We start from the raw sequence: 24,244 nt of genomic DNA, 5'->3' as shown, positions 1-24,244 counted from the left end.
GATTACATGTAACCGGAAACACACTTTATGAACAGATCACTGATTATACATGTATGGGTGATATGCAACAAACTGATTTATTTGCTGAAATGTATTCTTCATGGCTTAAGTTACTCTTCAAAAAGGACAAATTTGGCTGCATTTAAAAAGATTTACAACATTAGTCATTTAGCAATTCCCTTAGTCTGCTCCTAGCTCTTTCAAGCCCATAAATATGGTTCAAAGATGTTATATATGAAATTTCCCATGGCTTCCCATTCCCTTTTTATTGGTTGGTAGATGCAGGCTGTGTTGTGACAGCAATATTCATAATTTTTTTCACAGATTTGTTAGACCGAGGTGGAACATTTGCATTTCTTGCCATCTTATGTGCATTTTACTATACATTCTTAAATGAGCATTTCTAATTAATAATACATTTCTATAAGGCAGGTCAACTAAAGCGCCAATATGCACTTTTGAGTAAGCAGTTATAATTAGGGTGTCTGTTGCATAAGTAGACTACATCATTTCTTGATTAAGTGAATATACATAGTATACAGTAGCAGTAATTGGAAATTAACATATTTAATTGTGACGTTAGCCAGTTCTTCATAGCTTCAATTCATCAATGAAACTACAAAACTGTAAAGAATTTGAGTTACAGTGCTGTGATAAGTATTTGCTCCCTATTATAGTAAATGTGTCACACAGTAGGGTGCTTCATTTTAAAGAAAATGTTATATATTAGAACCTAATAATATTGCCTAGGTTAAATGATTGCAATTTCATTTGAGGAACACATTTTCTCAACACTTATGTTACCAAGGTGAAAATGTAACTTATTTCTGCTTTAACCCTATAACTCAATGATAACTTTTTGAACTTGAACTGGTAATTTTAGATCCTGCCACTAGTTTTGATATAGACCTAGAATTACTGAGAAAGGTTGGGTCGTACAGTATAAGTACAAATTTTATGATTCTTAGAGCTAGTATTTATAGGAACACATACTTCAGGTGAAGAATTTTTCTTTACAACCTATTTTAGATAATGTATTCAATATTGTCACCTAATATTTCACGTACTTGCCTTGTTACAGAACCAATAAAGGAAAAACCAGAAAAGAGGGAAAAAACTCAGAAGAAAGACCAAGCTAAAGGTTAGTAGTTGACCTACAGAAGTGCCTCTTACTGGTGTTTGAAGTTTTTTAAGGACTCCATGCAAAGAGGTACTGTATCTCTCAGGCAAAGACAGCCGTTTCACTACCACCACCTTTTAGAACTGACTGCCTATCAAAGTCTAACTTTTTAACAAGTCTTGGGACATGACAAAAGAGGATCGCCAAGCCAAATAACCATCCAAAGTCAGCTGTTTTGGGGTACATGCCCCTCATCAGTACAAAGTAGGAGTCTGGCTGGCTGAGTGAGATGCCTTGGATGCAACTTAGGAGTGCTACTGGTTATCCTTAATCAAACCAGTGGTGTATGACAATTTAGTGACAACATTCACTTTGCCTGGGAGATACATCTTTGCAAATGATTTTCCCAAGGAGCTTTGCCACTTAGTCTCTATAAATAATTGCTCATCTTAAAGAGAGCCAGTACCCCTCCTAAGCTAAGTACTTCAAAATTGATACATTCTTGTGCCATCCAGGAAAATAATATATACATTCTTTAACATGCAATCCCATGAATGGTCAATGGCTGATGGATTGTATTCATCAGAGCCATCAGTCACATGTATACATTTACTACATCCAGGAAAGAAAATATATACACTAAAAATATGTTTTAAACATGGTGTCCTAACAGATGGCATCTACTGTACCTAAGGCATCTATTACAGGTATACATTGTTTAACATGTGAGCCTATGTCATCATCTCATGTCACCCATCTTGGTTATTTTGAGTCAAGAGAAATGACTAAAGAATGGCATCTTGGTATTTGGTACATGGAGAGTCTCAACACATGGCAAATCTGTGCACATGGTTTCATATTAGACTACTTTCACACTTGCGGTCGGGAACACTGGCAGGCTGACTATAATGGGGTCTGACAGAGATCTGTCCATTACCTAGCAAATATACTGAGAATGGACTGGGCAAAAAACACTGCAAGCAACATTTTTTTTACGGCGGATTCCAAGCATTGTCTGCTGGACTTCCAGAATACCCTGCCAACGGTGTGAAAGAAGCTTTACAGGCACAGGAATATTCCATGTGTCACCATATAATACCTCAGTGAAAATTCTATACTAGAAATAAATGATGAATTTGTGATAAAATACAACTGTGTCTTCATATAAAATCAGAAGTGCATAGATGGCTGTGTTAAGGATCCATGTAAATGAAACATTTTTAGGTTATTTTTAATGCTGTCACAGAATAGGACTAGATCAAAACTAAAAATAATTTTGTGCGAGTGGACATGATTAAATTGTTAAAAATGATAACAACAAAACAAAATGCAGCTAATGGTTTTCTATGTCAGAAACTCAGATTTGATAAAATAGATGCAAATATATTAACGTAGGTGGAAATAAATTGTGCAAATATTTAACTATAAAAATAGTTTAAACCTATATACAGATATTAAAGTATGGACACAAGACGCAGTTGGCTTGTCAGAAGCTTTGCATTTTCTGTATCAAAGGAATAGGTTGCTAAGATACAGGAATTCTCAGTTGACATAGAAAGAACTTATATATTTAGGTGTTTAAATTCAAAACAGAATTGCATTTTCCCCAGGAAATGTGCAAAATTTAGTATAAGTGTTTTGCCCTTTTCTCCTGCCCCAGGGCACTGGTGTACAGGGTGATGGTTCTGTTCTGCAGTAGCCACCCAACTGGGAGCTAATTTATATACATATACACTTTTTATTTAATGTTTAATCACCTATTGCTTACTATGAGACACATTAATGCTTTCTTTAATTGGTTTTATCAGCAGGAATTGTGTACTTGTTGTCATATTTCATAAAAATATGCAGGAGTGTTTGCAACAGTGTGCTGTGCCTTTCACTTGTGCCATGTGCTGCCATGTGTTCTAGTCACTTATCTGTGTAACTATATGTGTCTTATTACAGTAATTACCAAAGAGAAAATTGAACAGAAGGAGAAAGTAGAGAAAAAAGTCCCAACTAAAGGTTAGTTAGTAAAAGACATATTTGTTGGACAAACTCTACTGCCACAAATTAATCTCCACGTGATCACAAGCTTCTCCTAATAAAGTATGTGTAATTGAGAATCTGCTGTATATATCAATTGCCCATACAATAATTTCTTTTCACCACCAATATAAATATTAATGAATAAGTAGTATTGAATGAAATCAAATTTAACAGATTTTTATTCCCTAAAATTTTTGGTATACAGTATAAATAAATCAATACCTTTGAATAAATGTATACTGTACATACACAATACAGAAATATTTGAAGGGAGCCTGCCTGCTCCTTTCTATACATTATGCCATTGCTGGGTAGCTGACTAAAATAGTTGCGCTAGCATTGTGCACTTGGACAGAGGTCCACTCAACAAGAAAGTTTGCACATGCCCAGTAGGTGGTCTCAAGCACAGACTCTCCTTACAAAGCCTTGCCTTGTGGTTCTTCCTTGCTATTGATTGAAATCTACAGCACTGTGCAATGTCACACTCACCTGCATTGAAATCAAGGTCAAGGGACGCATGAGACTTATTGTCATGAGAAGATCCAGAGCACTTTATGGTCTCGGTACTGCCCAGTGGGCATTTGCAAACTAATTTTATATCATATCATTCTTTTTGCCATTGGACCTCTTACCAAGGACGCAAAAATACTGTATGCTTTTAGTCCAATATTCAGCTCCAGAATTATCTAACATGTATGGAGGCAGCTGGGAGTCATCTGACCTCAGATGGTGGAGGAAAATAAGATCAGATTAAATTAATAAAGCACACTTGGCCAATTCAAGAATGCATGTTTATGGGGTTTGTCTGACAGCTGTCTAATACCCAAAAAAATATTCAGAGCACCCTATAGCACAATGGGGTGTGACATCGCCGCCTAATGACAGGAAACTAAAAAAGTAACATAGGTAACATAGGCAATAAAAGTATGAATAATAGCACCATACATCATCAAAGAACCTATATCATAGCTGAAAGCCATAATTTGTTACCTACCAAAACAAAGTAAATGTATTAATATCAGAATTCTGATATACTTGCCATATGCCATGTTTATTCAGTGTTTAGACACTTTTTGCTCCTTGTTCAACAGGGGGTGTGGGTAAACAGGAAATGGGAGTAGCTTTGTAGAAAGGAGGCGTGTTTAAAAATGCAATAATCTGCACTAAAAGTGCATAAAACATGGGTAAAAGTAAGCAATTAGGTGGAAAAAAATAACAAATATATCACACAATGTGAGCCTCTGTGATAACTCAGAGGAATCTTTAGACTATCTAGTCTACATTTGTGTTGTCTAGACATTAGATAGGTGTAATGCCTGTAGGTAGGGACAGACACGGACAGTGAGCCCTGACCTAGACCAATCTGCTTTCCCTACGTATTTGCAGTACAAACCCTAGTTAGCAAGACTGCAACTGGTCAACGCCCCTGCGCTACTTATGTGCAGAGACAGACAAACATGAAGAGAAAAAACTATACAAAAACAGGGTTGTATGTAAATGAACCAGAAACAGAAAGACTATGCAAACAAGAGACAAAGAGTGGTCAGTAGACAAGCCGAGATCAGAACCAGACGGATAACGCAGTACCAAATAAGAGAAAGAGAGTCAGAAGACAAGCAGTGTCAGAGGAACAAGCAATCCAATAAGCATAGGAACCAGGAACACAGATAATGAGTCAGATACTATCACTGGCACTGGTATTTAGCCAGGAAGGGGTTTAAATCAAACACTGAGTTACAGGATCAGAACCTGATTGATCATGACTCTGCGCTCCATTAGAAACATTAGCACATAAGAATAGAGTAGCTGAGCAATCAGCCTACTGCTAATTTGCTCCAGAACACGCCCAATGTGGGGGCATGGCTTAGCAGCATGTATCTCTTGTGGCGGCCAGACCAAAGCCAGAAATTGTGCCGCCGGAGCCCATACAGGTGAGTTTGTGACAATAGGATTAGTAAGTAAGTTTACCACAACCTGTGGGCTCCATTGCAGCTGCTATGTCTCCTACAGCTATAGCTAAGGACCTGTAATCACTTTTCAATTGAAAATGGCTTATATGGCAAACTTCTTACAGGTTAGTGTTGATCAAGCACCAAAGTGCTCAGGCCGAACACATTGGGATGCCCGGGTGCTCTACAGAGCACAATGGAAGTCAATGGGAGAACCCGAGCATTAAACCAGGCACTCCCTGCACTGAAGAGAAGAGGGTGTCTGGTTCACAGAAAAAGGTTAGAAATTGATGGAACCACCATCAAAATGGTTTGGAAACAGCATGGAGAGGACATCTGGATGACATCCTATTACCTACAATAGACAACCACACAAAGGCTATTTGCCAAAAGCCAGGTATGTGCAAGAAAACAATCTATCCATGAGACAGATACAGTCAGTATACCTTACAATGGCATCCTTGTGCGCTATGAGGCATTCAAAACCAGCTCTCATTTGGCTGAGAGCGAGTAAGCCTCAAAGTTGCTTTATATCTGTTGGGTGACTTGGGTGGACCTGCGCACCTAGATCATTATCATTAGGGTGACAAAAAGATTTCTGATTGTCTTACCATAATATTGAATAACCTTTCTATACAGTTTTGTCATGTAAACTAATTTGCATAAACATGGGAATATGGGAAAGGCATGCAAACGAGCAAAATTTGCCTTGTTTTTCAGCTGAAAAACGATTTGCAGCGAAAATTTGCGATAAAAATTTGCCACAAGAATATGTGTGATCTACACTGTTGGCTTGCACATACCTGGCTTCTGGCATATAGCCTTTGTGTGCTTGTCTATTGTATAGCATAGGTAATGGGAATTAAAGATGCATCCAGACATTCTCCCCTTGCTGTTTCCAAACCATTTTGGTGGTATTTTCATCAGTTTCTAACCTTTTAGAAACTGATGAGGGGGAGCCTGGTTTAATGCTTGGGTGTCCTATTGATTTTAATTGTGCTCGAACATAGCATACACAGTATTCGGCCGAACACTTCGATGTGCCGAGCATAGCGATGCCCAAGCCGAACTGTTCAGAATGAGATCATCAAGAACCTCCTGTATCCAGGAGGTTCCGTGGCCCCATCCACCAGTGTAGTGAGCCGTCTACACGAGCGACATTTCCCCAATGTCGTTGCTGGTACCTCAACCCAATCGCCACCCCGAAAAAGATGTTGTGTCTGTAGCAGGAGTGGAATAAGGCGTGACACCTGCTATTTCTGTCCTGACTGCCCTGACCACCCTGCCCTATGCTTAGGGAAGTGTTTCCGGAAGTACCACACACAGATACACTATTAGCATAGGGATTGCGTCACACAGGACAGGCACACAGGGCTCTTAGGGCCCTTTCACACAGAGCTGCTGCAAACCTCTCCTTTCACCTGGGACAAAGTGCATAATGTACTTCGCCACATCGCTGGGCGATTTGCGCTTTGCACATTGTCCCATGGGGAAGGAGAGGTTTGTCCTATAAAAGTAAAAAAAGCAAAACAAAAAAAAAATTCACCGGTAAGTAAAAAAGTTAATGTTCTGTTCAAATGTTATTATAAAGTTAATGTTAATAAATTTATTGCGTTGCGGCCTGTTTTTTTTTTTTTTTACCTTATAGGTGGACCAACCGATGAACCAGCTGCCGCACTGATGTGCATTCTGACAGAAGCAATGCGCTGCTGTCAGATTACACAAAAGTCGGTGTATGCGGCGCTGCAAGACGAGATTTCTCCTCTGCAGTATAAAAGATACGTTTGCCGAGGCTTATGAGGGGCGGTGTTCATATGCTTTGACAAACACTTTGTATATAAAAAATAAAAAAAATTAATAAATCCCGGCAATGATTTATTCATCCACATCGATTGATGTGAATGGAGAAATCGGGTTTGCCAGGGCATACGAGTTGAGTGGGTTTGGATGTTGGGCGGAGCTCATATGTCCTGGCAGACGCCTTTCCCCTCCCTTTTTTTTTTTGTCAGAGATTTTTTCATCCACATTGATCGATGCGAATGAAGAAATCTGTGCCGTTCATTTTTTCTTTCAGCCCAGAGGCTGAACGGAAAAAAAGAAATCTCATTACCCGTATTCCCAATATAGGGAGAATAGCAGAAACTCCTAATGCTGGCCATAAATGTAATGGTTGCGGAGACCCTCAAATGCCAGGGCAGTACAAACACCCCACAAATGACCCCATTTTTGAAAGAAGACACCCCAAGGTATTCCCTGAGGGGCATATTGAGTCCAGATTGAACTTTTTGTCCCAAGTTAGCGGAAAGGGAGGCTTTGTGAGAAAAAAAAATAAAAAATCAATTTCTGCTAACTTGTGCCAAAAAAAAAAAAATCTTCTATGACCTCGCCATGCCCCTCATGGAATACCTTGGGGTGTCTTCTTTCCAAAATGGGGTCACATGTGGGGTATTTATACTGCCCTGGCATTTTAGGGCCCTAAAGCGTGAGAAGAAATCTGGAATCCAAATGTCTAAAAATGCCCTCCAAGGGACTGTATTGGACAATTGACATTTCTAAACAATTTTATTTTTTGTACATTAGCCCAGGTACTTCTTCAGGGTCCCCCCTCACAGGTATCCATCCCGTGATAGGGTTAAACCAGGGACACCAGGAGGTACGAGAAACGGGATCGCCCCTATCGGGGCGGCTATTCCGTATCTAGGTAGGGCCGGTACACTAGGGCCAGATTTAGGGACATACTTCCCAGTAGGCCCCATTAACACTTACTAACCAAATTGTAAACATCTATCTGACCCTAGATTTTGTTTTTCTTTTCTTATTTCTATTTATTTATAATTAAGAGGGTGTATTGACATTTTATACTGAAATATTAAAAGTTATATTTTAGAATGATGGTATTACTGTGATCCCCTGTGTCTTTGACCACATTCTACTATAGTTTCCCCTGAACAGGAATATGTTCAATCTGTGATTAAAATAATCATGACAGGTGCTCAGAAAGTCAGAGCTGCTTCAAAATGCGGAAATTCACATTATTGTACCATAGTTTGTAAACGCTATAACTTTTGCGCAAACCAATAAATATACACTTATTGCATTTTTTAATCAATGACATGTAGAACAATAAAGAGAAAAATTTATATAGAAATGTAGTTTTATTTGAAAAATTTTACAACTGAAAGTGAAAAATGTCATTTTTTTGCAAAAATATCGGTAAATTTTGATTAATAACAAAAAAAAGTAAAAATGTCATCAGCAATGAAATACCACCAAATGAAAGCTCTATTAGTGAGAAGAAAAGGAGACAAAATTCATTTGGATGGCAAGTTGTATGCCCGAGCAATAAACCGTGAAAGTAGTGTAGTTCAGGATTGTAAAAAGTGGTCTGGTCATTAAGGGGGTTTAAGCTAGGGGAGCTGAGGTGGTTAAACAATCAAGCAAAAAAAAAAAACTATGGCTCTCAGAATAAAGAGACACATGATTTATTTATTTTTGTTTCAAAAATGCTTTTATTGTGTTAAAAATGAAAAACTTAAAAAAGTAGACATATTAAGTATTGCAGTTTCCGTAACAACCAGGTCTATTAAAATATCACAAAACCTAACCCTTCAGGTGTAAAATAAAATAAACGGTGTTAAAAAAGCCATTTTTGTCACATTGTATCATAAAAAGTGTAATACCAAGCGATCAAAAAGTAATATACACCCCAAAATAGTACCAATCAAACCGTCATCTCATTCTGCAAAAAATGAGATCCTATCTAAGACAATCGCCCAAAAAAATAAAAAAAATATGGCTCTCAGAATATGAAGACACTAAAATATGATTTTTTTGTTTCAAAAATGCATTTATTGTGTAAAACTTAAATAAATAAAAAATGTATACATATTAGGGATTTCCTTGTCCGTAACAGCCTGCTGTATAAAAATATCACATAAACTAACCCCTCAGGTGAACACCGTAGAATAAATAAAATAAAAACAGTCTGAAAAAAGCCATTCTTTTATCACTTTACATCACAATAAGTGTAATACCAACCGATCAAAAAGTAATATGCACCCTAAAATAGTAAAAATCAAACCGTCATCCCATCCTGAAAAAATGAGACCCTACATAAGACAGTCGTCCAAAAAATTAAAATAAACTATGGCTTTCAGAATATGGAGACACAAAAAAATCATTAAAAAAAATATGCTTTATTGTGTAAAACTGAAACAAACAACAAACAATGTTTGGTATTGTCATGTCTGTAGCAACCTGCTGTATAAAAATAGTACATGATCTAACCTGTCAGATGAACATTGTAAAAAACAAAAAAATAAAATGGTGCCAAAACAGCTGCTTTTTGTTACCTTACCTCACACAAAGTGTAATATAGAGCAACACTAAAATAGTACCAATAAAACTACCACCTTATCCCATAGTTTCCAAAAAGGTGTCACTTTTCTGTGAGTTTCTACTCTAGGGATGCATCAGGGGGTCTTCAAATGTGACATAGCAACTTAACATTATCCCAGTGAAATCTGCCCTCCAATGATACTGTCTCAGAAATTTAGACCATATGAAAGGAATCTGGAGAATAACAGTAAAGTAAGAAAATCAGACAACATACAGTAGCTCGTAGAACATACTTTAATGGAACACCCATATTGCATCTACTTGGCTTATATTTTATTAGTGTCTATCTTTCTTTGATATGCTTGTAACTGGACTATAAATGCAACTTTTTGGAAGACTATCTTTGCTAAAAATGATTGCAAAAAAATATATAGTATAAGTCTCATCCGGGCAGATTTTACTGGGATCAAAGAGAGGCAGTGAAAAGCGTGCAAAATCCTAGACGTGAAATATGTAATTAAAGACTTGAGGAGAAATTGTAGAAATTCTATAATTGGACAGGGACACACTGAAAGCATTTTAGAAAGCTAAACCAGTTTTCTAGTTTTATGTTAAAAAAGGACAAACATTGCATACGTTACATACCCATCTTGTAGACTTTGTTCTAAATCCCTCTACTTGATGGCAGTGAATAGAAAAAAATAATAAATTAGGAGAATGAAAAGTTTGTATGACCAGCATAGATAATAGTTTCTAATTACCAATATAACAAGATTCTTAGATTTGTCACAGAAAAATTAGGATAATCACAGAAAAATTGGGATTTATGTACGGTGTCATAATTATATCTGACTCTAGTCAAGGTCAAAGCTAATCAGCAGAGAAACTTTCTGATCACCAAATTTTACTTTATACATAGACATGTCAGTTTTTACTTTTTTGTAAGTCCATCTAATCTAATATTTACAAATGTATTTTATGGACAAATTATTTGTGAATTGGTAAGGACTGTTTACAAGCAAGTATTGGAATTATCATAATCTATCTGACTTCTGATAATGTTGAATAAATAATTCCCAAATATAAAAAAGTGTCATTGTGATTATAAATGTGCAAGTAACTCTTATTCCATCAATTTCAGTAAAAACAGCAAAAGAAAAGGAAAAAGCTGAAAAGAAAGTTCCAACCAAAGGTAAAGATTGCATAGTTGTTTCGATTTGGCTGCTTCACCAAACTTTGACAAGAAATTTGATTTGTTATGAATAACTTTTTCATGAATCGTATTCCATTGCATGTAAGGGGAACGGCGATTGTGCCTCCCTGGTCTTTTAACCCTTCAGATGCCATGTTCAACGTTGATCGCAACATCTGACAGTAACATTGAGGCCTTTCAGGGGTTAAACAGGGGTTGAAAAAAAATACATACTCACTTCATCCACTTGCTTGCTGAGAGGCTGTTACGGCCATCTTGAAGAAACAAGCCAAATCTTGCGCACACTGACGTGATGATGTACCCACATCTTTATGCTGACCGGGTGTGGTAACATGATCAGTGATGACGTTACCATTCCCAGCCAGCGTGATGACATTTTTTTAAGGCCATCTTAGGAAAAATGTATTTGTTACCACAAAGTGCCAGGAAATTCGGCTTTGTGGCAAATTCGGATCAAAGTCAATATGTTTCACTATGATTCGCTCAATACTACTCATGATCCTAAGAAAAAGCAAATATAAATAAGCAAAGTAATAGTACATCTTGGTAATGGAGGTGGCTCAAGAGTTGGGCCTGTGCAATTGCTTTCAGGTAACAGCTGTATTATACAGCAGGCACCCGGCTCTCACCATGGAGATTGGAGATACTACTTAACCTACGATTTGATCCTTCAGGTTAGACAGGAGCTCTATCTGTCCTGCGATCAGAACCCCATTAGTTAGTGGAGTTATTCAGCCACAAAGACCATGTGACTGAGGGGATTGACACCACTTAGCGAGGAAAAGCCTGCAAAAATTGCCCGAGCACAGTGGCCCCTTCCAGTGGCTGATTGTCAAGGTTGCGAGCAGTAGGATCTCCACCGATCAGATCGATGACTAGTGTTGAGTGAATTGAAGTATCTAAAGTGGACTTCGATCCAAATTTCAGGGAAAATTTGAATTACCATCAGCAAGATCTGATCGGGATTTTCAATCAAGACGGATTCTTCATGTCCAAATGGATGAGGTAAGTATTTTTTTTAACCCATAAAAGCCCTAATTTTTCATCTGCGGGATGAACAGGGAATCTGAGGGGTTCAATGAGGGGGGTGGCGCAATCGCTGTTTCCGGTCATTGAACCCACTACTTACAAAGAAATGTGCTTCGTGATGAATTAATTTCTCATGAAGGCAAAGCAGCCTAATTGAAGTTTCCATAACTCTGCTCATCTCTATCAATGATCTTTCCTAAGGTTATGAATATTTTAATGACAGACAAGCACTTTAAATTTGAACTAAATTTGTAAATAACGAAGGTTAAAATGACTTAAAGGAGTTGCCCAGCCTTCTCTCTACTGCCCAATGTGACATCAGGCATGGAGAGACTCTGCTGCACATCAGGTGAGACAGTTGCTGAGAGGAACTGAATAAGACCTATAACACATGCAGAGGTGCAATTATCTAGCAATATATACTGTGTTGAAATACAGTCTATGACCACTGATCTGGAAGACTAAAAAAACAAGGGAAACATTGTTCATTTACATTTAATTTCCCCATTGGTTATATACATTTGTTTACTCTTTATGGCATTACATGTGAAATCTCGATGAGGTTGCTCAGGCTGTTTAAACTCTTCTAAGAATAATAAAAATTCCCCACTTATGCTTCAACATTCAAAAGAAGGCTAAAGAGCACTTACTGCATAGCAGAGAAAAACACAGGACCAACACTAGGTGTCATGGTGTAGGGCACCATTAGCTACCATGACTGTTCCCATCTGTTATTCATGGAAGGAACATTGACAAGCCTTCGGTTTGTCTTAAATAGTGTGGAACTAGGCTAACTGCCTTTTTTACTTGGTTAGAAGAGATGATGGTCAAACAAGTCAAAAAGTTAACACTGAACTATATAACATGCTCTTCAGGGTATCTAGCAGCTCAACTGGCCAGCTCGATCATCAGATCTGTCCCCCATTAAGAATGTCTGGGACTAGTTGGGGTGACGGATCTCCTATGCGTAGCAGCCAACAACCACCTTGGCTGAACATCTGTATGATCATTAATGTGGCCCTGCCTCAACATATACCCTCTTGCAGAACCCAAAATAAAGGGTGAACCACCTTGGTTGTGATCATTGACCAAGCATCACTAACACTGGGGAAGAAGTGCTGTTGGGTGATTACAATCTATAAGGTTCATGGACATATCAAATCCACTAGAGCTGCACTTTGCAGCTGCTCTCTGATGTAGCTTTTAGGGAGTCCAATACAGGGCCATATACTCTAGAAAGTGGCTTTCCATTTTATTTCCTAATATATACACTGCTGGAACTTGGCTCATGGCTTCTTTGAATCAGGAAACCATAGGGCACATCCAATAGGATCTTTGCTTCCCATATTATTGTAAACCATACAAAACTGTGCATATATTAGAGAGTTTTTACAGGAGAAAATTGATTCTGGAGGAAACCAAAGTGAACATTTGATTATTTCAGTGTGTGTATCATTGTAGCTTTTGGTAGAAATATGTAATAATGGTAGTAGCAAGTATTGATAAATTGAATTACAGTAAATGCCTTATTAAGTATGGAAGAGATAGCTAGTCTTATTTATCTGCGTCCCCAGGATTTATATTAAATATACAAGGAAAAAGTTTCATTTTTTTGCCCTATTTATCATGCTTTAGGATAAATGTTCCTATTTAGGAGTGTGGAGCTTTAGCTAGTATAATTTAGTAAAATCAAATTAGTCATGTGAATGACACATTTTAACGATGGCTGTTATAATATAAAGAGTATTTAATGCTGAACATGTTATTGAAGCCATGAAGGACAACCTTCAATAGTGTTCACTATTTTGGTCTCTTAAGGCTTCCTTGCCAGTTTTTCGACTTCACTTATGCATAAAGCAGAAACCATTTCATTGCTGCTCCTGTCATATTTTTCTTCTCTCATATGATCAGTTTCTTAATATTCTATCTGTATCAGCCTTAAGATTTATATCTATTGTACACTGCAATTTAAATGTCACTGACTTTACTAATAGTCTATAACTTGCACTTACACACGCATACAACAAATGCTGTAACGCAGTCTAAAAACATGGTGTTCCCAAACAATGCAAATAGCAATGTTGTCACAAAGCAGTGTCTTGATGTCTCTTAATTTTCTTTTTATGGAAAGTTTTAGAATAAACAAAATACTAGAACATTATGCAGTAGTTTAAAAATATGACTAGAATGTATACGTTTAGTTAACATATAAAAATCTGGGGATTTCTGTGGTGTTATAATGGGAAGAATAGAGATAGGTACTGAAGTCCATGTTCAAATAACAAATATTTATCACGAATATCGCAACTTCGAGAATTCGAAAATATTTCGAATAAAGTGCTATATATTCATCTTTCGAATATTCATAATTTTTTTTACAAAAAAAATCGGCAATGTAATGATCGCGTAATATGCGAATTGTCAAGCAAATTAAGCAGGGAGGAATCATGACTTCAGATGGAAAAAATGACGAATATTCTAAAAAACGAAAATATGCACTATATTCGATATAGTGCTATAAATTTGTTTTTTAGAATATTCGTCATTTTTTACCATCTGAAGTCATGATTTCTCATTGCTTAAGTTGCTTGACAGGAAACAGGAACCCTGGGGATGCATGGCCTCCCTTAACCATTCCTCGGGATTCTCCTTGGGCAAGAAAATTTTGCCATCAAGTGATACTTTCGGTGGTGCAGTGTTAAAGTTTTAAACAGAGGGAGAAAATACACTTTCTGTCCTTGCTCTCCGCTTGCAACCATGCTTGGCCCGATGGACACTGACACCACTAAGAAGCCTGGAGATCCCGCTGCCTCAGCCCAGTAAGCCTCCTCCCCGGTGGGGCCTTTTCTGTCCTTCTTGGACATTTGTATGTGTACCTTTTATTGAGTTTAAGGAATTCCTACTTCACCTAAAATTACCTTGTGGCGTCAGTTGTGTCTTATCATCATATCCACCCGTGGTGTAGGTGTTGGTCTCTCTCTACTTGGCCGAATACATTTTATTTTTTAAATCTTTCTAGGGTAGAGAGACCATGATGCCTAAACCAGCAGGTGGAGACTCAGGCGCAAAAAATTTGCTATTTGCCGAAAATCCTTTTCCTCAAAATCTAAGAAACCTTTGTGCCCTAAGTGCACTGAAAAGGTGGTTACAGAGAAGTCACCTTCCTTCCTTGAGACCATGAGAACCATGATAAAGGAAGAAGTAAATGCAGAAGTGGACTCAAAAATTACGACACAATCCCCAGGTCCATTCACGTCCCATAGATCTCTTGCTTCTGATACAGAAGTGAGGGAGACCCACTCCATCCAGGATCAGATGTTCCAGAGGTTGGGTGAGAGAAGAAAATTTTCCCATCCATAACCATATCAAGGCTCTAATATCCAGGGAATAGAAAGATGCGGAAAAAAGAACAGCCGTGACTTATTCCTTTAAACTGAAATATCCCTTTTCAGAATCAGATTCTAATCTGTGGGACAAGATGCCAAAAATAGATTCTCCAGTCGCCCACATTTCTAAAAACAAACTCCCTCCCGTTTGAGGACATGGGTCTCTTGAGAGATCCCATGGACAAGAAATGTGAAAATTTTATTGAAGAAATCATGGGAAACAAATACAGCCATGTTGCGTTCCAGTATTGCATCTACCTGTACAGCCATAACATTATCTCTCTGGCTTAATCAATTAGAAGAACATCTGGCAGCCGGTACACCTAGGGATGAGATATTAGCCCCTTTGCCTACTTTGAAGAAAGCATCCAACTTTCTGGCAGATGCCTCTGCTGACTTAATCAGACTTTCTGCTAGGTCTGCGGCTTTATCTAATGCGACCTGTAGAGCGATTTGGCTTTGTACATGGTCTGGTGATGCAAGTTCTAAAAACTGCCTGTGCTCATTCCCCTGTGAAGGAGACAGATTATTTGTCTCAACCTTGGACGACATTCTTGACAAGGCTTCAGACAAGAAAAAAGGATTTCCGCTTGAAAATCGTAACTTTTATCAATGACTTTCCTTTCAAAACCAGAAAAAAATGAGACTGGACCAGAGAAAAAAAGAGTGGTCAAGAAAGTAGCAGCCGTCCAGGGGCAGAGGGAGAGGATTTATTTTCAATCCTGAAAGTTCCTCCCGTTCCATACAATGACACCATAGACCATGTGGGAGGCAGATTAAAACATGTCACTCCTGCCTGGGAAAAGATAGTAGCCTCCCCATGGGTTGTAGCTACCTTAAAAGAAGGCTTCAGACTGGAATTTTTGTCTCATCCCCAAGACCGGTTCTTCACAAACAAAAAACTGCCTCAGAAAGAAAAACTAGTTGTCATGCCCTGCTCTGACTATGTGCGGAGGTCGACCAGATTAGCAGCACATGTTTAGTTTTTGTTTTGTTTTGGAGTCATGCTACATCCGCCTCTCTTCAGGTGCACTGGGTGGGGTCATTGGTTTAAATTACACTCACTCCCAGTGTTTCGTGCGGGTTATAGAATCAGTCTGGCCTTGGAAGCAAGGAAAGAAGGATTGTCTGTTCCGGCTCAGATAAGATAAGTTTGGTTTCTGTTTTTTGTGGTTTGCTGTCTAGGCTGTTTGTGTTATGTCTGTCCCTTCCAGGTACTGAGGGATCAGGCTGCCCCTATTCCCCTTTCACCATCTCAGGGATTCTAGGGTATTTTCAGCCCAGGCACGAGGACACATTATTCCCACCTTTAGGGTCTGAATGTGGGCTTAGCAGTATAGGGAGAGCTGTTAGGGATTTGCTAGGAGGTGACCTTATCCCCAGCTTCTCGCCTAGAAACTTGTTGGTTTATCTGTGTATCCGAGATCCTGTCTGCCGTGACACAAATTTGACTAGAATCAGAAATCTCATCTCTAGTATCCCAAAAAATACTCCTTTCAGTCCCAGAAAATTAATACGGCGAAGGTTACTATTCTCCAATTTTTTTGGGTGAATAAACAAACTGATCCTTTCATTTAATAATAAATCTAAAATCCTTAAACAAATCCATCATCTACAAAAAATTCAAAATGGAGACGACAAAATCCGCTATAAACGTCCTCCCTCAGGATTGTTTCATTGCAACTATGGACCTTCAAGATGCTTACTTTCATGTCCCAATATACCAGAGCCATCAGAAATATCTAAGAATTGCTGTCTTCATAGGGGATCAGTTACACAATTTTCAATTCAGAGCCCTCCCATTCGGACTCTCCTCAGCCCCGAGAGTATTCTCAAAAATGATGTTAGAAGTCACAAAGTACCTTCACTTACAGGAGATTCAAATTGTTTCATACTTGGACGGCTTCCTGATTGCTTCACCGTTGGAGGAAGTCCTACGATCCCACCTTTTCCAAGTCCAAAGATGCTTCACCACTTTGGGATGGGTGATAAATTAAAAAAAAATCTGACTTAAGTCCAGATCAAAGTAAGCTCTTCCTGGGGGTGCTTCTGGACTGTCTTTTATCCTTCTAGAGAAACAGAATTGTCTACTTCAAAAAATCTCTCAGTTCTGCAGCCAGAGGGTCTCCTCTATAAGGAATATCATGGTCATCCTAGGTCTCCTGACGGCAACAATCCCATCGATCAGATAGGCTCAGAGTCACACGAGAATCATTTAAGCAATTCTTCTATCCTCATGGAACGGTACCAACTCCACTCTAGAAAAACAAGTTCTTATCCCCAGGATAAGATGACCACAGATGCTAGCAATTCAGGTTGGGGCGGTCACTCAGACAGAAGAATTGTTCAGGGCACATGGGGAAAAGATATGCTAAATGCTTCCTCCAATCTGAAAGAACTTTCAGCCATCTACAAAGTCATTGTCTCCCTTCACACATCCTTATCTCCAAAAAATTTAAAGGTATTTTCAGACAATATCACGGCAGTCGCTTACGTAAACAAACAAGGGGGAACCAGAAGCTGTTCCTTAGAGGCAATGTCAAGAGACATTTTTCTTTGGGTAGAAAATAATCTTGTATCACTGACAGCGGTCCATGTGAGGGGAGAAAACAACATAATAGCCGACTTCCTCAGTAGCCGGACCTTGAAGGATGGAGAGTGGTCCCTGAATTATCAGATATTTCAACAGATCTGCAAAAAGTGGGAAATTCTGGATCTAGATCTATTTGCCACGAAAAACAACAGGCAAACCAAAAAATGTTGCTCCCTCTCCCGACAGGATCAGCCTTTATGGATAGATACACCTTCCCAGCCATGGCCCAAGTCCCTTCTTTATGCCTTTCCTCCCTTCAGTTTGATTCCAAGAGCTTTTATGAAGTTAGATGAAGAAGGAGATCTTGGTTTCCCCTCCTACTTAGGCTGTCTGCTGGAATATTCTGGACTCTTCCGTGAACCCTGGACCTTCTCCACCAGGGCCTAATATATCATCCCAAAATAAACCAACTCAATTTGATGGTCTGGAGACTGAATGCCTCGCCTTAAAAAAGAAAGGTTCATCAGATGCCGTAATTATCACGGTGATGTTAAGTGGAAAACCCATAACATCAAAAATCCTTTTCAGGTAATATATTTTTCTCCAGTATCCTACAAATTTTAAAATTTTTGCAGGCAGGGTTAGATAAAGGTCTTCGACCTGCAATACTTAAAGTACAAGTATACACCTTGAGTGCATTTCTGGATATAAAGTTAGCATATTCACCTTTAATTAAGCGTTTTCTGAAGGGGGCTATGAGAATTTTAACCACCTCCCATTCCAATATTCCACCTTGGGACCTGAGCTTGGTCAATTCAGTCCTGATAGAACCTCCATTTGAGCCAGTTAATGAGAATTTGCCAAAGCTTCTCACCTTCGAAACTGTTTTTCTCGTAGCAATAACAACTGCTAGGAGAATTGGTGAGATCCAGACTTTCTCTTACAAACCTCCATATCTTGTGATTCTAGATGACCGTATAGTCCTCAGACATTGCCCTTCAAAACATCCTGCACAATATGATAAATAAATATGCTGATGTCCATGGCTACATTTATGAAAAAAAATGCAGAAAACAGATGATAATGCATTCAATTTGCGGATCCGCAATGCACAATGGATGTCTGAATGGAGCCTAAGTGAGTGTGAGCTGCAGGGAGAAAGTCATCCCTCCAACCTCTGCAGCTGACAGAAGTAGATTTTTACCTTCATTTTTTCAATCCCCATTGGCTCAGGAGTGGGAGGGGCATGACCTAACCAGATCAGAGGTGTGGCTTAGGGGGACCTGGGGGCAGGATTTTAAGTCTTTTGAGGGTGGACACATTGTGGCAGGGGGCGTGTCTGGGCTCCTTCCTGCAAGAGTGACGCCCCTCTGGGCACCTAACTGGCTTATTTGCATATCAAATAAACTTGATTTTCAGAGGATAAAAACATCTATTGCTGGAACAAAGGTACATCTAGAATAAGGTGCAAAGTGCTATTGAGCCATGGCGTTACTTCAATAGCGATTATCCTGTTGACAGATTTCCTTTAAAGCTCTCCTACAGCAGTGAGGATAAATGGCTGGGTTGTTATGGAAACCTGGAGTAAAACTGTGTATGTGGAGGCTGAAGGACCTGAGAGCTTCTATTGGCTGATAAGGGCTATGTGACCAAGCTTCTATTGGCTAATGCATTTTTTGGTAATATCTCAGGAACGGTATGTCCTAGAGAACTAAGACCTGGTCTAAAACCTTCCCGGACACCTGAGGTACATGTGTGCCAAATTTTGTGATTGTAAATGCAACGGTGCAGATTCCTTTAGCGGACACACACACACACACACATACACTCAGCTTTATATATTAGATAGAGTGCTCCAATATATTTGCAATTGTGCTAATTGGCAATTAATTATGCACATATTTTGGCACAATAAGTTAAACCTCCCATTTTAGCAGGTCAACCTGTATGTATGGACAGCAGAACCTATCACACTACCTAACACACTGTACTTCAACAGCTACACTATATCAGGATATAACCTACAATGACTATCTGCATTATATATATATATATATATATATATATATATATATATACTATCTAACTATCTATCTAATGTAATGAGTGGAAAGCACAGAGCACAGCAAAGACACTGCTGTCTCTCTTAGAACTTAAAAAAAATGTAGAAAATGGCTGCTGGGGAGGTTCTTATATTGTAAGGGATAGGCAACTTTCCTATTGGTTGCTAGGGATGTTGCTAAGCTCAGACAAAGACATTGCAGCCTTCTCATTTGTCGGCAAGCAAGAAGCAGGGAGGGATCATGTATTCAGATGAAAAAAAAATCTAGAATAATCAAAAATACGAATATATATCACTATATTCCAAATATTCGCAATTAATATTCGCTATTCGAATATTTGCACCCAACAATAAAGGTCACTCTACCCCATGTACAAAAATGTTATACCGCCAGACAATTCTTTTGATGAGTACATACATTCAGATATTTTTTTTATTCTTAATTTCTTTACAAAAATTAATTTGTTGATTTTCATTTTGTTTTGTTATAGAAAAGGAAAAACCTGCACAAAAGGAGAAAGCAGAGAAAAAAGCTCCAGTCAAAGGTATCTATCTATCTATCTATCTATCTAATTGCAAAGTAGACAGCAGCACAGTTAGAAAGTGTAGATATGGGTGCAATTCCTCAGGGAAGATAGGTATTTCTTCCACTGATAATTCCAAAAAACAAAAAGTGAGGCAACTCCTCAAATATGGTGAAAGGGTGAAGATCCATTTATTATTAAACGGGTCTTCAACCTTTCACCATATTTAAAGTGCTGCCTTACTTTTTGTTTTTGTATCTCTCTATCTATATATCTATCTATATCTATTTAGCTTTTTTCTTTTTAATAAAATATTGCAATTTTTGTCAACAAACCTGAAGTTCTTATGATTTGTTTTGGACAAATCAGAGAAAGATAATGCTAGAGAGACCGTAGTATGCTACTCTGGGTTTCTAAAACACAATATACATCAGGGGTGCACAACGTTTCCTGGTTGGGGGCCACATTGCTAGACTGAACCAATAACGAGGGACGAAATATTGTACTTATGGCATATTGAAAACACATTATATACCATTAATGTCTAGTTACACTTCCAGGACTCCCATCTAATGGGAGAAATACATGAAAAATACATGTGAGCAGCCACAAGACATAGGCATACATGCCTGTTACCAGATAGTTGGGGACAGAATGGTATCATGGGCCGCATGTGGCCCCCGGACCGCAGGTTGTGCACCCCTGATATACATTGTCTGGTAATCCTCTCCCTAACTCCTCACTGTATGAGCAGACCTGGATGGTAGGACGACTCATACCCTGGATATCTGAGGACCTGAGTCACCCTGAGAATCCCTCACAAAGGAGCTGAGGAGAGGCGCCCTGGCCCTGTTCTTCCAGGACAAGGAAGAACAGGAGTCTCAAAAGGCCTAGTAGCAGGGAAAAGGAGAGACCATATACAGCAAGAGGATCGGCAGGTAAGAAAACAAGACAACACACTTACCTGCCGAAGTCTCCACGACTAGAACCTGTGCATGCGTACAGGAGCCCTAACACTAAACAGAACGCCATACCAACAACTCACACAGGTATCCATCACACCAGACTCCGCCAGGACCACAATGCTGCAAGGTGCATGGCAGCACCAGGCAGAGCTGCATACAAGCTAATGGTTCACCCATCCGGGAAACCAACCCTCTTACAGAGCAAACAGCACACAGGGAAAAAGTCTAACATACATGCAGGGACAAACAACGAAGACGTACAACACACACCCTGAACATAAACCCACACCTAACATATAATAAGTGAGGTAGGGTATAAGGAGCATACAAAAGGAAGACAATTTATGTTCAGCAAGGTGGCCCTCAAGAACTGGGAAAGTTCACCCAGGAAAGGAGCAGAGATCCATGATGAAACAAGGCTGGAGTGCCACTGCCCCCAACCAGGAAGCCACAGATAAAGTCAAGCTAGTAGCCACACCCAGAACACACCTAAATCCCCACTAGCTAGAGAATTAACCCCTCGCTCACCAAACCACAGGGAGAGACAGCTTAAAGGGGAAATGCATGTGCAAACTGACCAAAACACGTTGCCACGGGCAATCAGTCTGCACGGCAACCGCGTCATGGTCAAACAACAATATGACCGTGACATAAATAGAGCTATAACTTTTATATACAGTACAGACCAAAAGTTTGGACACACCTTCTCATTCAAAGAGTTTTCTTTATTTTCATGACTATGAAAATTGTAGATTCACACTGAAGGCATCAAAATTATGAATTAACACATGTGGAATTATATACATAACAAAAAAGTGTGAAACAACTGAAAATATGTCATATTCTATGTTCTTCAAAGTAGCCACCTTTTGCTTTGATTACTGCTTTGCACACTCTTGGCATTCTCTTGATGAGCTTCAAGAGGTAGTCACCTGAAATGGTTTTCACTTCACAGGTGTGCCCTGTCAGGTTTAATAAGTGGGATTTCTTGCCTTATAAATGGGGTTGGGACCATCAGTTGCGTTGTGGAGAAGTCAGGTGGATACGCAGCTGATAGTCCTACTGAATAGACTGTTAGAATTTGTATTATGGCATGAAAAAAGCAGCTAAGTAAAGAAAAGCGAGTGGCCATCATTACTTTAAGAAATGAAGGTAAGTCAGTCTGAAAAATTGGGAAAACTTTGAAAGTGTCCCCAAGTGTAGTCACAAAAACCATCAAGAGCTACAAAGAAACTGGCTCACATGCGGACCGCCCCAGGAAAGGAAGACCAAGAGTCACTTCTGCTGCGGAGGATAAGTTCATCCAAGTCACCAGCCTCACCAGCCTCACCAGGTTAACAGCAGCTCAGATTAGAGACCAGGTCAATGCCACACAGAGTTCTAGCAGCAGACACATCTCTAGAACAACTGTTCTAGAGACTGTGTGAATCAGGCTTTCATGGTAGAATATCTGCTAGGAAACCACTGCTAAGGACAGGCAACAAGCAGAAGAGACTTGTTTGTTCTAAAGAACACAAGGAATGGACATTAGACCAGTGGAAATCTGTGCTTTGGTCTGATGAGTCCAAATTTGAGATCTTTGGTTCCAACCACTGTGTCTTTGTGCGACGCAGAAAAGGTGAATGGATGGACTCTACATGCCTGGTTCCCACCATGAAGCATGGAGAAGGAGGTGTGATGGTGTGGGGGTGCTTTTCTGGTGACACTGTTGGGGATTTATTCAAAATTGAAGGCATACTGAACCAGCATGGCTACCACAGCATCTTGCAGCGGCATGCTATTCCATCCGGTTTGCGTTTAGTTGGACCATCATTTATTTTTCAACAGGACAATGACCCCAAACACACCTCCAGGCTGTGTAAGGGCTATTTGACCATGAAGGAGAGTGATGGGGTGCTGTCCAGATGACCTGGCCTCCACAATCACCGGACCTGAGCCCAATCGAGATGGTATGGGGTGAGCTGGACCGCAGAGTGAAGGCAACAGGGCCAACAAGTGCTAAGCATCTCTGGGAACTCCTTCAAGACTGTTGGAAGACCATTTCAGGTGACTACCTCTTGAAGCTCATCAAGAGAATGCCAAGAGTGTGCAAAGCAGTAATCAAAGCAAAAGGTGGCTACTTTGAAAAACCTAGAATATGACATATTTTCAGTTGTTTCACACTTTTTTGTTATGTATATAATTCCACATGTGTTATTCATAGTTTTGATGCCCTTCAGTGTGAATCTACAATTTCCATAGTCATGAAAATAAAGAAAACTCTTTGAATGAGAAGGTGTGTCCAAACTTTTGGTCTGTACTGTATATATTATTTTTTTACCTATTCATTATTTATTACTTTTTATTTTTTTATTTAAAAAGTCAATTAACTGAAAGCAGGATTAGAATTCACTTGAAAGCCAACAAGGATCACCCTTGCAAAGCTAAACCTGCTCCTGCCAGCTTTATATACTTTTACTTCACACAAGATCCTTGTGACAAGCTCCACGACTATCACATACCCGGAGACCAATTTAACTTGGTGCCCGTCTCATCACTGTGACTGTAGATGTCTAACAATAGAGTGTCATAACAATATGCAGCACCACAGGGCACACCGCCTAGCAGTGTATGTGGTGACATCACCGGCTCTGATGGGCAGGCTTTAACGCTGTCCTAGCTGTTTTACAGGCTAGGGCAGCGCTAAAGCCTACCCATTAGCGCCAAAGACATCACTGGGATTACTGCTAGGCGGAAGCCTTTGCCTAGCTTTCCCCATGGAGAGCACGGTACATCACCTGATCTCCATAAAATGCCTTTCTTTGCCCTGCATGATTGTTATATTAGAAAATGAATTCTGCTATCAAGATTGGAAAGAATTTGTACAGACCCTGTGCTTCTAAACAATTTATGTTATTACTACTGTCTGTGCCATTATTTAACTTTACTATACTATATTCTGTACTCCTTCTTTCAGAATCTACAAAGGAGGACTCTAAAGAAAAGGCCAAGGCTGAGAAGAAAGTCTCTGTGAAAGGTTTGTAATTTTAAAAACTGAATGGCATGTGGACTAATATTTCTTTAAGTTAGTTAGTATCCAGGCACATATGGTGTT

At 39.2% G+C, this 24,244-nt stretch overlaps 2 protein-coding genes across 2 annotated transcripts in view; both read left to right on the top strand.

The window, feature by feature from the left end:
• Window positions 1-15,218, top strand: part of TRDN (triadin) — a 252,640-nt gene extending 237,422 nt beyond the window's left edge. The window contains exons 14-19 of the mRNA XM_044291164.1: window positions 1,082-1,141; window positions 3,068-3,127; window positions 10,580-10,630; window positions 14,574-14,641; window positions 14,810-15,011; window positions 15,133-15,218. Coding sequence (XP_044147099.1) covers window positions 1,082-1,141; window positions 3,068-3,127; window positions 10,580-10,630; window positions 14,574-14,641; window positions 14,810-15,011; window positions 15,133-15,218 — 527 coding nt within the window. The remainder of the gene's footprint in view (window positions 1-1,081; window positions 1,142-3,067; window positions 3,128-10,579; window positions 10,631-14,573; window positions 14,642-14,809; window positions 15,012-15,132) is intronic.
• A 4,822-nt stretch (window positions 15,219-20,040) lies between these two features.
• LOC122935391 (titin homolog) overlaps window positions 20,041-24,244 on the top strand; it is an 848,771-nt gene continuing 844,567 nt past the window's right edge. The window contains exons 1-3 of the mRNA XM_044291163.1: window positions 20,041-20,071; window positions 20,153-20,206; window positions 24,107-24,166. Coding sequence (XP_044147098.1) covers window positions 20,041-20,071; window positions 20,153-20,206; window positions 24,107-24,166 — 145 coding nt within the window. The remainder of the gene's footprint in view (window positions 20,072-20,152; window positions 20,207-24,106; window positions 24,167-24,244) is intronic.

The sequence above is a fragment of the Bufo gargarizans genome, chromosome 4 (genome assembly GCF_014858855.1).
Source record: "Bufo gargarizans isolate SCDJY-AF-19 chromosome 4, ASM1485885v1, whole genome shotgun sequence".
Classification (NCBI taxonomy): domain Eukaryota; kingdom Metazoa; phylum Chordata; class Amphibia; order Anura; family Bufonidae; genus Bufo; species Bufo gargarizans.
Note: the sequence above shows the minus strand (reverse complement) of the source record. Positions and strands in the feature narration are given on the sequence as shown.